We start from the raw sequence: 19091 nt of genomic DNA, 5'->3' as shown, positions 1-19091 counted from the left end.
TAAACAAACTTTCTTTGCTCCAGTGCATATTCTTTGCTCCTTTGTCAAAGATTAGTTGACTGTAGATCTGTGGGTTTATTTCTGAGTTTTCTATTTGGTTCCATTGGTCCGTGTGTCTGTTCTGGTTCCAATACCATGCAGTTTTGATTATTATGGCTTTGTAGTATAGTTTGAAATCTGGAGAGTGATGCCTCCATTCCCTTCTCTTTTTTTCAGGAGGGTTTTGGCTATTCAGGGTTTTTGGTGGCTCCATATGAATTTCATCAATATTTTTTCTATTTCTTTGAAGAATGACACTGAAATTTTAATTGGGGTATTTGGTAATTTTTTGAGGCACAGATTTCAGTAGTTTGAAGTTAGCTGGCACGCTAAAGCTAGTGACTTAACTTTTGAATAAGGCTAGCTAGCTGCCCCTCATTTTACATTTTGACGTTAGTTATATAAAATAATAAAGCATTGTTTCTCTGTGCCACAGGTCTAGAAAACAAAACCGGTGTATGATACATGTGATGAAAGTTGAGAGAAACCAGAGATAGATTTAAGAAAATGATTCTTGTCTAAAAATTTAAAAGTTAAATTTAAAATAATTACTCTGATGGGGGTTGGGGGGCAGGGAAAGGAGGGCTTGCGGTCAAAATAAGGGGGTTGTAATTGTATGGGGAATATAAAAATAAAATTTAAAAAAAAAGAAAAGGGGGTCGTAAAATTCATTGTATTTGATTTTTAATAAATGTGGAAGTTATATCAACAAAAAAAAAATAAAATAATTACTCTGAGAAGCATCCAGAGCTATTTATCCTTAACATTAATCATTCCTAGATTATTGTGAATCATTCCTAGACTGATGTATATATTTAAATACTGCACCTGCTTTTAAGTTGTACATTGTTCTTGTATATCATTAAAACAATTTTAAGTACCCTTTTAAAAGACTTGTCTTTTTAAGGAACTGAAGAGAGAGATTTTATCCCCTAGTTGCTGTGCTCCATTAGTCAATTGGTTGTTCTGCGGGGTATCAGTTTGTCACAATACCAGACTGCATATGTAAATACCACACTTGGTGTCTAAGAAGCCAAAGGTGGAAAACAAAAGGCATACGACACAATTGAGGCAAAGCGCTGACAGGTTACACCTCTATGGAGTAGGTTGCTACTACAATGACAATAGGTGTCTGGGTACCAGACATACTTTGTCTGTCTTCAGTCCTTTATATTTTACTTTCTTTACTTTCAGTCTATTACTGCTACTTGAAAGAAATGCAGATTATTATTATTTTTTTTTTTTTAGAGAGGCATGCTTTATTTATTTATTTGTTTGTTTGTTTTGTTTTTTGTTTATACATGCACTGGGTACAGTCAGAAGTGCAGGAGGGTGAGAGAATTCACCAGAGCCAGAGTGAGGAGCAGAGCAGGCAGAAGGACCGAAGTACACTGCTGAGGGGAGCAGCGGGTGGCAGGAGAGGTCTGCGCACCATGTGGGACCCTCCTCTGGTGGCCGGGGAGCAGCCGGGGATTGAACCGGCGCCACAGAGGCTGCGGGCAGCTTCGCAACCCAGCGCTCAACCGCTGCGCCACCAGGGAGGCCCAGAAATGCAGATTATTTTAAGAGCATTCAAGACCCTAGAGGCTGAGGAAAAGCTGTTGTCCTTATCTCAGTCCTTTGCCCTTTTCATAAGTGAAGAAACAGGCACTGCTCTTCCTTTTTATGACCTAGGAGAATACAGTTTGAGAGGTATCATTTGACCTTAGCTAAGTTTCAGGGGAAAACCCCACTCCGATCCCCTTATATTGGAAATTAGTTGTTATGTGTACAGGAGGTAAAAAGTCACCACTAACACCAGTATCCCATATCATTTGGTTTTTGTATTATTGGAAAAAGAATCATGGTTTTGATAATAGTGAACTTCATTGCTTGTCAGTTATCCTGTTTATAGTCTTTCTAGTAGTATTTAATCGATCTTTTCCCAAACCAAAATCTTACTAAAGTTTGAAGACACTCAGAATTTTTTATATGTATTTTTTTATTTCATACATTTTTTACATCATTTTTCATTTTTGCACAATATGCATTTTCATCTTGATTATAGTCCCCATACAATTCCCACCCCCCTTGTTTTGATCCTACTCCCTCCTCTCCCCCTGTAATGTGTCTCTGGTTTATAGTTGCCTGTTGATTTTGATTTTTACTTTATTATAATTAGATTTTTTCCTGGTCCCTTATTTAGGTTTTCTAAATTCCTGCTATGAGACACTCAAATTTTTAATCCAAATTTTTTAAAACTCACATCCACGTAGAGCTTTATAACTAACTTCTTTCAAATTCGTCTAGTCAAAATGTAACTATCCTTTTTGTGTGTGTGTTTTTTTTTTAACTATTACTGGATATTTTGGGAGTCATTTTCTCAGAAGTTCTGTTTTGTTAGTATTTCAATCAGTGCTTACTTTTTTAGTAAGATTTGAAATTCTATTTTTAGCTAACCTATTTTTAACAAGAAACAGTCATTCTCTGTACTTAACTAGAGTTTTAATTTGGAACATAGTTTCTTATATTTAGAAAAAGTTCTTAAAACCTTATCTTTTTATACTCTTGTACAATTTTAAAATGTGTAACACTAGGGCCAAAGAAACAAATTTAATGGTCATCCATGTTTCCTTACAAATTATAAGGCTATAGTCATCTGTATAAGGTTCTTAGAAACAAAATTTACAAAGTTGAAAAGAGGACAGGTTGACCATTGCATTTCACAATGCCACATGTAGAGGGCAGCAGAGACTTAGATTTTTATATTTCCCTGTAATAAGGCTTTCCAAACCTAATGTCTGATTGCTTGTTATGGTGAAGACAAAAGTATATATAAATACTATTAGACCAAAAAGAAATAATGATTATTCTTAAGCTCTAGTTCATTTCTAAATTCTGAATTCTAGCTTTACATTAAAGGGGGTAGAGAGGGAGTATGTAATGTAACAGTTTTATAGAGAAGGGAAATGATATTATCTTTAACTTCTTCATATTTTAGGGGAAAAAAGCATTAAAGGCTCCTTACCAGCAGAATAATAGAAATTAAGTAAACCTGGTCTTTGGAAACCAGTAATTTTACAAAAAAATTGGCATCTTATATAGAGCTGCATTGTTATTTCTAGGTACAATTAGTTTTTAAGTTCATAAATGTTACATATTTTACACCAAAAAAGGCATTTAACCAATCTTTGCTTCAGTTATACCATTTTTAGAAAATCGTATAAGTAATTATTTTTATTAATGTAATCATTAAAGTCTATCATTGTTTGGAATTGGATCTCTTCTAAAACTTAAGCAACTAGAACTATTCTTTTTTACTTACCTGTTTTGTTATAAGAAAGAAGACTATAAAGCACATAATCTCAGTATTTTTTATGGTTTCCTTCTCTATACAATGTTGGCAATCATTGAGCAAACACTGTTCTCCAATTGGGTGACTTAAGTGTTAAACTTAGTTCTGATTCTAGTTTACTTAAGAGTAATTACCACAAACTGAGCATGTGCCAAATATGTGCTCAAACTGTTACATTTATATTCTTAAATGAAAGGTATATCTTAATAGGAATTGAGAAGACTAGATTCAGATCTACACAGCCACTTAGGACAAGTTTCTTAAACTTTCTGAGTCTTGGTTTCCTCCATCTGTAAAATGGAGGTAATAATACATACTTTTTAAATTTGGTTAAATAAGATATCATCCATAAAACTTTTAACACAGAATAAGGACTCAAATTTCCCTTTCCTTTTTTACCACCACCCTTCAATTTCCTGAGGTTGAGTTAATGGTCTCAGAAAACCTTTTCAGCTCTTTGATTTAATGGGACATTGCTGAAATATTCAAGTTTCTGAAGCTCAACACTCCAAGTACTAATTGAATATTCCCATATCATTGTTCTCTTTTTCAGATGCTATCTAACCTTGTCTAAATTATATTTAGACCACAAAACTAAACATTCAAATTAAACTTAGATTTTTTTTAAAAAAAGATTTATTTATTTATGCTTACAAGAGCTGGGGTATAGGCCAGAGGTGGGGGGTGGGCGGTTGTATGTGTGAGAGGATTCACCAGAGACAGAGTGAGGAACAGATCAGGCAGACTGACCAAAGTACACTGCTGAGGGGAGCAGTGGGCGAGTCAGGAGAGGTGTGCTGCGCCATGTGGGTTGCTCCCTGGCCGGCCGGGGATCGAACTCGTGCTGCAGAAGCTTCAGATTGCTTCATAGTGCTGTGCTTGAGCCACCAGGGAGGCCCTAAACTTAGATTTTAGGATTGGTGAACTGAGATTTTCACCTTGTGACAATAGTCACCACTAGAACTATCTGGCTCATGCAGGCTTTCTATTTTAACATGTGAAGGTTTCTACCTTTACCTTTTAAATCCTCAACTAAAGGAGCGAAATGAGAAATACCCCTTCCTCTCATTATTTTTACCTTACTTCTGTTCAGAACTCAGTAGAAAACATAGTTTGGGAAAAGAGATATAGGCTAAGAGACCCATGAAAACTCCCTAGCACCATCTTTCCTAACTCTCACTGCATAAGTCACTTATTCTTTTATGAAAATAAGTGGCCATAAAGTATTGGCCTTACTTGCACCATATTTTAACTAATAAAACTACTAAACCAGACTACTTGGTTCTAATCCAAGCCACTGAGTAGTCAATGTTTTACCTTGTAAAACGAAGGAACTGGATTCCATGATCTCTAAGCTGCTCCCACTTTAATACTGTATAGCACTATCGTCTACAAATAGTCAGCCATTCAAACACCAGCCACATCACATGTATTTCCCAGGTTTGACCGGGTGATAAAGGCTAAACGATGAGATATTACCAATTACCAGTTTTTTAGGTCTCAAGCCAGAAAGAGCAATTATTAACATCATCCTGAATATGAAACATTGGTGTTTACAGAAGGTAACATTGATCCTTCCTGCAAGGAGTAACAGTGTCCTGCAAACCTTAGAACATTGTTTTTTAGAGGTGGTCATTATTAATAGCCTGTGCCCACTAATTACTCCTCAGCCTCTGTGATTTGTCTTTACTCCACTGAACTAGCATACTTGAGGTCCTCATTAAACCGCTAATCACTGAATCCATGAATCTTTTCTTATTCTCTTTAACCTTCTTGCTGTAATTAACAGCTTTTCTTCTTGCTTTGCTTCTTTCCTTTTGCAGAATTCTCTTTCCTTTGGCATTTGCCCAAAGTTAGGTCCTTGGACCTGTGTTCCTTTTGCACAGATTTTCTCTCCCAGGCATCTCATCCATTCCCAAAGCTTCCGCTCTTAATTTCTGTGTATCTGACTACTTGATCTAAATTGACATTCTGGCTTTCTAGTCCTTGTCCAATATTTGCGAGTACTGTCTCAATTCTCATTTTGCATGTTTTTCTACCACCTTAGACTCAGTATATCTAAAATGAAACTCAGAATTTTCTCTTAAAACTTGTTCTTCCTCATTTCTTTGTTTGCACTGTTACCTCTCCTAGTTTTAAAATCACTGGCATTTCCGAATTCTTGCATATGTTGTCTCTTGCTTATTTCCTTTTCCATTCCCCCATACCTTAGGCAAAATTCTTGATACCTGTTTTCTACATTGTTTCCAGTCATCTTTTAAAACATCTTAAAACACAGCTTACAATATAACTTTCATTATCTTTCTCACTTGCTCAATTACCACAGCCCATAACCTCACAGTGTAGTTTATCCCCTCACCCTCCTTGGGGAAAGCCTTGAAGTTTCCCCTTGCTCAGACCTATGAAAAACGTAACATGGCCTTCAGCCACCCCTGAAATAGCATCTTACAGGCACTCCCTAGCCATCTTTCCCAGCACCATCGCACTGGGAAGACTACCACAAGTAGTTCCTCCTCCTTCAATGAACTTCTGTAGCAGCTACTGGCTCTGCAACTTGGGAATTTTCAAAAGCTGTCATATTATTTACTTCTTTATGTGACCTACACAAAGGTCTATTAGCACTTTAGGAGTATTCTTTTGTGTCACCCATAATTTCTAAGAATAGTGCCTTTTACATAGTAGATTTCTCAGATTTCTCTGATCCTAATAAATCCTAAGAATAGAAATGTTTTTGCATCTAGCAAATTATTCATAGTAGAATACAGTTAAGATGCAACTCTACCTTTCGAAGCAGAATACAGTATTCTCTGTTAAAGAATAAAGTCTTCTTTGTACCAGGCCTACCAAACCAACAAAAGTAGTGTTTTCCATAAACGCTACTCTAGAAGTGTAGTCTGTCACCACTGTGTGACTTTGGGCAGGGAACTTCACCTTCATGCTCATTTCTTCTCCTGTGAAATGCTAGACTTTTTAAGTAGTTCTTTTGATCCTATTGGAGTAGATCAAGATCAAAACATATGGGGGATTTGCCTTTAAGTCTAGAAATACAAAACTTTATCTGAGCTAGCCCAGTATACTCTACCCATGGTAAAATACACTTTGGAAAGAATAAACTGAAGTATACACAGTGTATTTAGCTTTCTAATCTTAAAAAAAAAAAAAAACAACTAGGAACCAGTTTATAAAAACTTAAATAATTTTATAAAGCACTTAGGCTTTTCTTTAGTATGTGCCCTTCTTTAACTCTGAATTACAATTTTCTTAAGTTGTCAAATAGTCCATACCAAATTCCTTTCTTGCTAATAGGGTTTCATCATAGGAAAGATCTCACTGTCTGTGACTAAGTAAGTAGTAAAATAGGTAACCTAGATAAGCAACTAGTTTTCCTTTGGGAATGCTTTTTAGATCAGGAAAAAGCCTTACATTGGTCTGGTTTCCTTTTCCCTTCTCTTTCTATAGGAATTCCAAACCTCTTGATAAAGAGCTTTCTCTTCCCTGGTGAAAATTGAGAAGCCTAGGTGTGCCTAGCTGTCAATTACTAGTGTCACATGGTCCCATAGTACCCGCCCACCAGCCTGTTTGTGTGTTGGGCCCCGCCCACACAGCCTGGAGTCTGTGAGCTTTTTCTTTGCTGCTCCCAGAAGCAGTAAGCTCCACCACAAGGAAGAGGCATGGGCTAATGGCTGCCAAGGGTGGCTGAGCACTCAGATGAAACTCCTATGTGCCTGTGCAGTGCTTCGGTAGAGGGCTGTCTCGGATGTGGATTAATTCTAAAGATTTTAGGGGATACTTGGTAAAGCATGGTGGCGCATGATGAGATTGGAGGTCTCCTACCTGCTAAAAGGGCTATAGGACTCCTAGATGTTAACAATCCGTCCTTCAGAGAACAAGAGGTAAGACTTTAAGAAATTAAGAGAAGAATTAATTCAAAAAAATACTTTCTAACTCCACGAACTTTTAAGATTTTAACCATTTATTAACTTTTGATCTTACTGAGTGTTAAAGTATATGACTTTATATGGAAGCTTGAAATGTGTTTAGGAACTGCTGTCTAAGTTTAGAAACTAGTATATAGATATGTATATACAAAGCATGGCTTGACTATATGTAAGAAAAAGCTTTTATTTAAATTTATGCTACCAAATTTGATTAAATTGGTCAATTTTTGATGCTTAATACAGTTTTCTTTTAACGTGCATTTTTATTACCTAGTCTTAGAGACTACTTTATGTAGTAAGAAGAAAATAAATACCCCTTCTTTGCAAGTTAATGCTGGTGAAGGGACTGCAACTAAAATGCTGTCAGACTTAGTGCTCAATTTTATTTTTCTTTTCATACCCTAGTAAGTTCATTGTGCACCCTTTTTTGGTCCAGAAAATAAGAAATATGTTAAAATATTTAAATAAATATATCATTATTTAAGTAGTTTCTAGGCTCCTTTCTTTAAGGGCCTGGAGTCATTGTGACTGCTATTGGATCCCCAAAAGCATGTGTGAAAAGTAAAATAGTATATTTATTTACCAAAATAGCCAAATGATTTTTATGACCTCTAATTTTGGCAGTTGATTTAATACTATATGAGGATTCTGTTTATACTGCATACTATAATGTATAATTTACAGTAAATACTATATTATCATTGATGTGAGAGAAATAGTGTTTCAGTATTCAAATAACTTTATATTTCTTATCTTGATTATGGTGATTATTTTTTGGCTTTGCATTATATATCAAAACTTCTCTAATTATGAATTTTAAATTTGCAGTTTAAATAAATTCAGTAAACTTGTATCATACATACACATACCTTTTAGTTGCTGAAAGAGCTGCCATCTTTAGGCTCTATGCTTTAATTTGTTGTAGTTTGGCTTTGGTTTTTGGTTTGTTGGTTGATTGGTTGGTTTGGGGTTTTGCTTATGTATTTTAGTTTTCTTGAAATGTGCAGGCATTCCTTTTGGTAGAACAAGTTATACATGATCATCAGTGTAAATCCAAAGCTGATCATCTTTTGATCAAATTAGTCTTTTCTGTTTGGTTATCAGACACAGGCCTGATTCTGACATACCTTTATTCTAAAGATTGAAAACACCATGAATATTATCAGGTTTCTGGTACTAGCAACACACACACACACAAAAAAAAAAAAAAACTAAATTTTAACTAGTTCTATCACTTAAGTAGAAAGGGAAGAAATCCTATATGATCATAACTCATTTTTATCTTTTTACAAATAACTTTCTTTTTATTCTTGTTTTAAAGTTCTTGCCAGATAGGAGACAAGATTTTTCCAGGAACCAAACAAACAAACACAGACACAGGTTTTTCTTAAGTCTTTTGACTTGATTGACAATAAAAGAAACCCTCCAAAAATACATCTTCTTAATAGAAAACTTTTTTATAAAAAAAGCTGAGTTCACAGCAGCATTTTTCCATGTTGGTACTTTTATGTGCCAATATACATCCCAATAAAAGACTTTAAATTGATCTTAGCAATTTTCTGTTTGTAGATATTCAGAAATATCTGAAGGTATAAAAATCTGAATTAATGTAGATTAATAAAACCTCAGCCTTAAGGCATATTCATTATAATAATGCATGTGATTGTCTAATCTGTATAGTCTAGTTAAAAACTAACTTAAATAGACAACATAATTTTATGGTAAAGGGTATTGGGGTTTTTTTCCCCAGTCTAAATGTACTTTAGTCCTGGTGAAAGGTTGACTACAGTAGAAAGACACCTTGAGCCTGTAACCCTTGGTATTCTTTGCTATTACATAGATTTTCAGATCCTCTTTTGAGGGGCGTGTATAGTTTCAATATCCATACCATTCTATAAGCTTCTTGTATTCACCATAATGCTGTTAGCAACACTCCAAAATAAAAATAAAAACAGGAAGAAAACCATTAAGTTAGCTTTATTTAGGAGGATAGTCAGCTAAATAGACTTCTACTCTCCTCCCTTACCACTTTAAATATGCATCTGTGTACATGGAAGAGCAGATGTAGGTATGAGTTCTCAAAAAATTTGTCTTTGAAATATGTTTTGTGACAGTACAAATACTTAGGTTATAATAACCAAAGCAGGATAATTAAAATGGTTTTGTCTAGATCTCTTAAAAAAATTGCTTTTGGTTTTACCTCACAAACCACAAATCCTAATATGTATTTTAAAAGAGACAAATTTTGTATGACTGATGATTGCCTAATCCATATCACTTTTCCACAAAAGTTTTTTATTTATTTCTTAGAAGTAGTGTATGTGTCCTGAAATTAGCGTGTATCATTCTTTATTACATTTTTGTATTTCAAATATTTTGTAAGTTTTTCAGTAAAATTTTTCATATTTTCAATATATATATGTGCTAAAAGTTTGTGTTGTATTCACATAGGTCCTTTTAGTAAGGCAGGAAAGTTACTATTATATACCCAAAAGCATGTTTGAAAGTAAAAAGGTGCCTCCCCCCCCACCCCATATCCCCTGACTTAGGAGACATTTTAGATTCAGTAAACTCTAGTGAATAACAAGCCCTGTGTGAAGAAGTAAGACTATAAGTAGGTTTCTAAAGAACTGTGGAGCATACTTAACCAATTCCTGCCACCCTAAAGAGACTATGCTTAACAACACAGTAAAGAAAAATGCTTTAGATACACTTATACTTAATCATCTAAATCTAAATTCTGTGCTTTTAATTTTTAATTGTCACATTTTGAGTTAATAGGATGTTATTAATTATACAGTAACTGATCCTATAAAAATTAGAATTTTTATCAAATAAAATTTTTGTCAGAAATTCCTTTCGTCCTGACTAAAATAACTTTTCCTTTCAAATGCATTTGGAAGAACACTTTTCCAAATACTTTTAAATTAAACTTAAATATTTTGTGATTTGCTAGGAAGTCAAATTTGTTAAGCTTTAAAATGAGGAAGAGGAATTAACCTCTTTCCAAAAAGTAGAACAGAACTTTCTGACAACTGCTTTGTTTCTAGCTAACATTAGCATATCTTACTTTGTGAGGTAATTATATCTCCATTCAAACAGAAGATTCTTTGTACTGTCTTTACTAAATAGAAAGGAATGCCTTATGCTGGACCTTCTGCTGATGCATGTGTCACTTCAGTCTCTCACAGATGTATGTAGTAAAGGCATTCGCACATGTGCTTGGCCACACAGTCTGTCATTTTACTAAATACGTTTCTTTTTAAGTTCATTTAACCTTCACACATTAGTGGCTTTACATTCAAGTTTTATTTTGGAGTTAATTATATGGAGTTGAGGGATGGGGGCTGGTCTACACAGAGCTTCACAAAACTGAATTCTCTTTGGTTATCTACAAAGTGTCCTTACTCAAGTTGTTCACATTCCTCTCTGATACATATGTGTACATTTAGGAATTGTCATAAGTCTGACTGCTTTTTTGAATATTTGAGTCGTGAGTTTTTAGAGAATTTTAACTCTTTATGTCACTTTATTCATAATTACCCAAGGGGAATTATTTTTGCTCAGTTAACTCACCCCTCACTTATTTACATTACTTGAAGGAATATCAAAGAATTTTTAGAAACTGTTTCACCTGACATTTTTAAATAATAATCAGTATAATTTTTCATTATATATACTTAGGAAATCTCATCAGAATTTTGTTGAGTAGCCCTTGTGAAAGGTACCAAACACAAACAAATAATTATACTCCATAGACATAAAGGATAGCCCTGTTTTTGTGATCTGGCCTTACTTCAATAACTGTGTAAATTGCCTAATGATGTTTCTCCATTTTTCAGATAGTTAAGTTACATGATAATGCAATTTGTAAAGTTTTGAGATCCTTAAATGATAATGATGTATTTGCTATACTATTATTGTTTTTCAGACAATATAGGTAGAATAATTATTTCTTCTAAATTTGTGTATATTTTTCTTTTAAATAAGTAAATGTGTAAAATGTATGAACTTATACTTATTTATAAATGTGAAATGTATGTACTTATTTATAGATCTCAACATTATGCATAGAAAACCAAGATATCAATAAGAAAAAAATATTAGTAATAGCTAAAACTTAATGTGTTAAAAGCTCTATTCTGAGCGCTTTAAGCATATCTTAAACTTAAATATAAAATTTAATCTTCATAAAAACAGTTGTATGAACCCCCATTTTACAGATGAGAAAACTGAGGCCCAGGATATATCCTAGCAAGTGCTAGAACCAGGATTAGAGCCCAGTCTGATTTCAGAGCCCAGGGCTCCCTTAGCCACTGTCCTGGCTCTGCATGAGCACCTTCCATCACAGGGACCTCACTACCTTCAGTCGACCCATTCCAATGTGGTAGACATGTTCATTTATAAGTTGCTTTTTAACTGAGGCTTGTGTTAAAATATTCCAGTAGGTGCAGAGATAAAACAAATTGTTATACAAACTGTTTAAGCTGAGCGATAAGTGTATGAGATCCCTTATGCTATTCTCCACTTCTGTGTATATTTGAACTTTTCATAATAATGTTTTTTTTAATTATCCCCTATTGTAAACTGAAAAGTTTAATTGGATTTTAGAATCTAATTTCTCTGTGTTAATTGTAGTTTTTCTTCTATGATAATATTTGTTATATTCTCAGAGTGATGTTCAGATAGTTGACTCTCTTATACCATACATTTTTTAATAAACTACTGCTACTCAGCAGTGTTCTTAGTGTTTCAACAATGAAAAACAACATTTTTTTTAGAATATCATGTTCCTTTATTTTATAAATGAACAAATATTGGTTCTTGAGAGGACTTAACTTTATCCAAACTTGTTTGAAATCATTGCATCTAAATACGCATTTAGTATAACCTATTTTTGTTTTTACAGGAGCCAAGCAATAAAAGAGTTCGACCTCTAGCTCGGGTCACATCCTTGGCAAATTTAATCTCTCCTGTAAGAAATGGAGCAGTCCGTCGCTTTGGTCAGACAATACAGGTAATGGGGGGACAGGGCTAGAGGGCCAAGTGATGGTGTGGGAGACTTTTATAGAAACCTGAAATTTGTATTTTTCTTTGAGCTGTACAGTTTTTACTATTAAACATGTTTTCTTTTTGGAATATTCTGGTAAGAAAAATTGTTACCAGTGCAACAGTTGTATAAACACACGCACAAATACGTTTGCATCTTATGTCAAAGCATCTTGGAAGGTTTTTATTCCCAAAAAGTAATTTGGGCTGATATTTTAGAATGATAGATTGACATTTAGATAAATGTTTTATGTATTGAGAAATTCTCAGAACGAAGTTTTGTCTTTCTTTAAAAAATAAAAATTTGGGGGCTGGTGAGGGTGGATAATTACTGTATCCTCTAAATCATTTCTGTTTGTTTCCTTTAAGTCATTTACCCTTCGTGGTGACAACAGATCCCCGGCTTCTGCCCAGAAGTTATCAAACAGATCAACAGTCCCAATGCCTACCAAGAGGAGAAGTAGTGTTCTGTGGTCAGAAAAGTTAGATATCAATATGAAGGAGTCTTTAACTACCAATGAAATCAAACGTCAGGAGGTATGATAGCTTTCAATAGCAAGACCATACTTACTGACTCATGCAACAAAAATAGAATCCTTGTTTTTTAAACATATGTTTTGCCTGAAGAATAGCAAACTAATACTGTGGCAAAACCAACTTGCATTTTTGTATCTGTGCAGTAATTCGTAACGCATGCTGAACAACGTTCTTGTTAGTAATGGTCATCAAATTTAAAAACTCTAATGGAATAAAGTTATAAAACATGGCAACCTTTTATTCAAGATTCCATTCTGAATTACAGTTTTCAGACTGAGTCACTTTAAAAAAAGCACTGTTCAAAACACCAGTTAAATAATGGCAAATATCAATTGTATTTAATTTTCTTTTCTCAGAAGAGGGAATGATTGACCTGTGATAATTTACTGGATTTTTTTTTTTTTTTTTTAGGCAATATATGAACTGTTCCGGGGGGAACAGGATTTAATTGAGGATCTCAAGCTTGCAAGAAAGGTCAGTAAATAATTTTTCATCATCAAATAATTTTTCATGCTCTAGTTTTTAAAAATTTCACAAATTCTATAGAATAGTTTTTTCCCTTTAGAAGTAGAGAATATCTACTAGTGAATACCTTTTTTAGATGTGGTTAAATCTTTTCAAAGATGAATATTAGTAAGAGAATCTATTTGGGTATTAACATAATTTAGTTTCTTTATATGTAACAAATAAAATCCACGCCAGCTTTTATATAGTTAGTCATGCATGCATTGAGTACAGATCTCTCATCATGTTTTATTTGCTTAATCTCTATGTGTGACATTTTTCTCTCCCTCTGATAGGCCTACCATGACCCCATGTTAAAGTTGTCTATTATGTCAGAAGAGGAACTTGCACATATATTTGGTGATTTGGATGCTTACATACCTCTGCATGAAGGTTAGATATACTACTTAATGTTCATTAGTATCTGAACAGCAGTAACATAAGCAATTTTAAGTCTGAACTCCTAGTTTACTACTGAATAATTTTTAAATAAACCTATTAATCATAATGTTTTACATTTCAGATTTGTTGGCAAGAATAGGACAAGCAACCAAGCCTAGTGGAACAGTGGAGCAGATTGGTCACATTCTTGTGAACTGGGTATGTGGAGAGTTGCTTGTTTTACTCCAGATAGTTTTCTACAGATATGTCATACTTGTAACTTTGGCTGAATGTCATATCAATTTGATCCAGTAATTATATTCTACAAAAAAGATAAACAGGGCATTCAAACTGGACAAATTTTTAGCCTTAAAAATGGTCTGTGTTTAAAAAAAAATTATCTCATGAGTGATACATTTTTGTTTTAAAATAGTCTCTGGACACATTCCCATATTTTTATGCAATTAATTATCCATTTCATTCTTCCAGTTAACATATGAGTGCCTACCAGATTCTAGGCTCTCTTCTAAGAGGGATCATTGGGGATTCAGTGATAAAAGATAGTCCCCTGCATTTATGTCTAATGAAGAGAATAGTAAAGGATATAGTCTGGTTGGTGACGAATGCAATAGAGGAGCACGTGGCTGTCTTGAGGATACATTAGACGAGCATCTAACTGGTGTTGGGGGAGGTAGAAGTCATCAGTCTTTGGTTAGATTTAGCCAAATTAGGAAAATTTCAAAAGGGCACTCGTATGTTAACCCAGAATACTATCCTATTCCCATTATCCCGGAGGAGAATTTTCATGGCTTGTTAAAACTTTCAAGTCAGCTGTAAGTTTTGTGTTCATAGGCTTATGAATAGACTAAATCATGACAGGCACATATCATAGTTTGTTTTCTCTTATTTGCAGTTGCCAGGCTTGAATGCCTACAAAGGCTACTGTAGTAACCAGCTAGCAGCCAAAGCTCTTCTTGATCAAAAGAAACAGGATCCAAGAGTCCAAGACTTCCTTCAGCGATGTCTGGAGTCTCCCTTCAGTCGAAAACTAGATCTTTGGAGCTTCTTAGATATTCCTCGAAGTCGTCTAGTCAAATACCCTTTATTATTAAAAGAAATTCTGAAACATACTCCAAAAGATCACCCTGATGTTCAGCTTCTGGACAAAGCTGTAAGCACTCTAATAAATGATTTTATGGTTTCAAGTTTATACATTAGCTTGCCATAAAAGTGTATAGTGAAATTCTCAAATATTATGCATATTGAAATTTTTTTTTGTTTTAAGTGTCCAATACATTAGTACACTGTGCACTGAGCAATAAAGAGATGTATCATATTTTATATTCCTATTTTAATCAAGGAACTAGAATCTACTCTGATTTCTTCCACTTGCTCCCTGTATGATTTTGGGCAAATCACTCAATTTGACCAAGTCTGTTTCTTCATCCATGATGTGACATTTTAGCCATGTAGAAAAACAGCATTTAACATAAGTTAGATGCTGATGTTGCTCCATCTATTATTTCATAATTTTTAGATATCCATAATACAAGGAGTTCTCTCTGATATCAACGTGAAGAAAGGCGAATCAGAATGCCAATATTACATTGACAAACTGGAGTATCTGGATGAAAAGCAGAAGGACCCTAGAATTGAAGCAAGCAGAGCATTGCTCTGCCATGGGGAACTGAAGAATAAAAATGGACATGTAAGTGCGTGAATCTAATATAAAAGGATTTAATACTTTCCTTTTCCTAACCTTTCATATTTATGAAGCAGACTTGTCAGATAAATTCATTGCATAATGAAACATGGTAACCAGTTTTTATATTATGTTATCAGCTTTGGTAAATCAAATTTGTTTCCATGCTACAGAATAACTTAAATGTCTCATTGGAAATTCAGTAAAACTGTCTTTTTGTTTTGAAGCATAAATCAATTTATTTGACTAGGGTTTCTTTTTACATAAATGATTAGTTTTTTAATGCTTAATAAAAAGCTATATCCTTCAAAAAAAGATTTTTGAGGGATTTATAGTGGTAGAAGTAGTTTTTAGCATTGCTAAACAAATTTTTACAGCAGGTTGAATGAAATCAAATTTATTTTTAAAATCATAATTTCAAAAGTACCTGCTAGAAGTAAGTGTAAACATGGGATGATATCTTTGTTTAATTGTGTGCTTTTCAGAAGCCCAATTCATAAATTAAGATTCCTTCTAGAAAAGGTTGAAATCTAACATCTCTGATTTCTATCCTGAGGCCTAATTGTCCTATAAAGACATAAAGGTGCCTTAAGATAAAATAATAGCATTAAAATTTTTACCAGTTTGCATTTTTCAACCATACTTTGTTAAAGAACTATGGTATACAACACTATTGTGTCCAGTCATGTTGTTTTCTGGTAGTCAGGCCTTTGTGATTTGCCACTTACTCAGCTGTTATTTGATCTAATATTACACATCAATAAAGAAACATTTTCTGGGGCCTCCCTCTTGGCGCAAGGTGTTGAGCACCGCACTATGAAGCAATCCGCAGCCTCTCAGCGCAAGTTCGATCCCTGGCCAGCCAGGGAGCAACCCACATGGCATGGCAGACCTCTCCTGTCTCACCCGCTGCTCCCCTTGCAGTGTATTTCAGGCAGTCTGCCTGTTCTGTTCCCCACTCTGTTTCTGGTGAATCCTCCCACCCCCTGCACCTCTGACCTGTACCCCAGCTCTTATATGCAAAAATAAATCTTTAAAAAAAAAAAGAAACTTTTTTTGTCCTCAAAGGGAAAGCTCACGGCATAGCCATCTTTATAAGGTCATTTGAAAGGAGAATCTTAATAAATTAACTTCATGAATTTAATTCTGGCAACTCAAGTTATTTAGCAATGAATTTCAATCACTTAATGTCACAAAGTTTCATATTTAAGAAGCATTTGTTTCCTATTTCTCCAGAAACTTTACATTTTCCTGTTTCAAGACATCTTGGTTTTGACTCGGCCTGTTACACGGAATGAGCGCCTCTCTTACCAGGTTTACCGGCAGCCAATCCCAGTCCAGGAGTTGGTTTTAGAAGACCTGCAGGACGGAGATGTTAAATTGGGGGGGTCCTTTCGAGGGGCTTTCGGCAACTCAGATAAAGGTAAAGATACAAACTATAAGAGGTTATAAATAGAAGCTCAGAACCTAACTGAATTTCATTTTCATATTTGGTAATTCTGTCTTTCCACAAAAAATTAAAATGAAAGCTGTACATGTTTATAAATATCAGTACCATGTAAAGGTTGTATGAGCACTTTATCTAAAATAAAGGTTTGTTTTAAGTGTGATTTCCTCTTTTATATTTTTGTTTTTCCAGCTAAAAATATCTTTAGGGTTCGCTTCCAAGAACCCTCTTCAGGGCAGTCTCACACCCTGCAAGCCAACGATATGTTCCACAAGCACCAGTGGGTCAGCTGTATTCGCGCTGCCGTCGCCCCTTTCCGGCAGGTCTCCAGCCCGGCTGAGCTGCAGGGGCTACCGGAGCTCCACGAAGGGTGTGAGAATGACCCCGCTGCCGGCAATGTCAGAGCCCAGAGGAGAGCGTCCACGGCCTCTAGTGTGACTCAGGTCGAAACTGAAGGCGACGCTTCAGAATGTGGTTCCCCGGTGCCCACCACAAGTCACATCAAGAGCGTGAAAACCCACCGGACACAGCCTGGCTGCCGGAAAGCCAGGGACAAAGCCCCAAACAGTGGCAAACGGAAGGAGACTTTGGTATAAAGGAAGCCCTGTGCACTAACTAGTGGAGAGACTGTTAATTTATAAATGTGTACAGTTTGTTTTTCCTTGGAATGTGAGCATGTAACGAGCATCGCAGGGTCACTTAATACCAGTCTTAACACCTATGGTTTTGGTGGTTGTCCCTTTTTTATTTTTTCCCAATGGCAGCTAAAGATATATATGCAGATTACTGCTGAACAGCAGGGGCTTTTTTGGGGTTTGGTGTTTTGGGTTTTTTGTTTGTTTGTTTGTTTTTTTTGTTTTGTTTTTTTTGTTTTGTTTTGTTTTGGTTTTGTTTTTTTTTTTTAGCTATGTTCTCAGATTATTTAGAACATTCAAACCTGGTCTTTTTAATCCAATGAAATAAGTTTTCTCCTCATTCTGCATTCATCATGATTTGTCAATACCAAACCATTGTGGGATTTACTATATTTGCCAAAACTTAAAATTTTGCAAATACTGGGATTTTACCAGTAAAATTTTGCAAATACTGGGATTTTACCAGTGTTTCTTTGATAGACCTAGCATAGACTTTGAAGTTTTAACATTGGCATCTGACGTCTACATGAAATAGATGTTTGTAATGTTTTAGGATTTACATCAAAATTTAATTTCTTTGGAAACCATCAAACTTAATAGATTTTCCATTTTATCAACTGGAATGCTATATGTTTGTTTTTCACTGCACATTCCTCATTTTTCATTCATTTAACCAACCGATTATTTAATTTTTTTATTGTAAAGTAGTTTTTAGTATTTGCTTTTATTTTTTTACTTTAATGCCTTTTCAAATTGGCATGTCTTTAAAGTATTTTTCTTCCTTGATTAAAAATGTGTGTATGCGTGTGTGTGTGTATATATATATATACTTATATATGTAAATTTTTTTAGTCATTAACTTTACCAAGTGAAACCAAGCCATACTGTTTTTGAGCCAATTTTGAAAACTGCAATGTTGAAAGTAGCATTTTGGGGTTGCAAACACACAAAGCAGCACCTCCTTGTGTTCTGGACTACTGAAAGGAAACCACCATCATGATTTGTTGAAAGTTTTAGTGGTGTCTGAAGAAAAGAGGGAGAGCAATTGATGACTGATAGTAAGTAAAATAAGAAGGAAAGGGAGAGTAGTTTTGTCTTAAAATTAAAATGTCTGGTTGTGCCAGAATGTGGGAGAATAGAGAAAAAGCTAAAATTTGAGGGTATGTAGTAAGTTGTAGAAGGTTTGAGGGGAAGTGAATTTTATTTGCCTTGGTTTATACAACCTGCAAATAATGGGTTTGAAGAGAAACAATGATATGTGTTGGAAATTTGACTGTATTGCATTATTTGGTCAATTTATTCATATGATGGAAAAAAGACTGATTAATCTTTTATTGTAAAATGTTTCTGTTAAAATGAGATCCTAGTCTTAAAATTCTTCTCACGGCAGATTTACAATGTTGATCCATCCAAGTAAATGTTGACTATTTTGTGAAATATATTTGGCCAGTGAAAATGAAAACAAAAAAAACCGTGTAAATAGATCAATCCAAATGATTTCTCTGTATAAATGAATTATATAATT

The 19091-nt window shown here is 34.6% G+C and overlaps 1 protein-coding gene across 2 annotated transcripts in view; it reads left to right on the top strand.

The window, feature by feature from the left end:
* The window catches only part of NET1 (neuroepithelial cell transforming 1), a gene marked incomplete at both ends in the record, with an annotated part of 35186 nt that extends 17659 nt beyond the window's left edge, over window positions 1-17527 (top strand). The window contains 10 exons of one of the 2 annotated variants that reach the window (XM_084253707.1): window positions 7174-7266; window positions 12221-12328; window positions 12730-12897; window positions 13309-13371; window positions 13698-13794; window positions 13925-14001; window positions 14696-14953; window positions 15320-15490; window positions 16721-16907; window positions 17124-17527. In XM_084253707.1, the coding sequence (XP_084109833.1) occupies window positions 7174-7266; window positions 12221-12328; window positions 12730-12897; window positions 13309-13371; window positions 13698-13794; window positions 13925-14001; window positions 14696-14953; window positions 15320-15490; window positions 16721-16907; window positions 17124-17527 (1626 nt within the window). Of the gene's footprint in view, window positions 1-7173; window positions 7267-12220; window positions 12329-12729; window positions 12898-13308; window positions 13372-13697; window positions 13795-13924; window positions 14002-14695; window positions 14954-15319; window positions 15491-16720; window positions 16908-17123 lie in introns of those variants that run through there. The other variant, XM_084253706.1, reaches the window with a different exon arrangement.
* Between the last annotated feature and the right edge of the window lie 1564 nt (window positions 17528-19091).

The sequence above is a fragment of the Talpa europaea genome, assembly GCF_964194135.1.
Source record: "Talpa europaea genome assembly, chromosome: 14".
In the NCBI taxonomy this organism is placed as follows: domain Eukaryota; kingdom Metazoa; phylum Chordata; class Mammalia; order Eulipotyphla; family Talpidae; genus Talpa; species Talpa europaea.
This window is presented reverse-complemented; position numbering and strand designations above follow the sequence as displayed.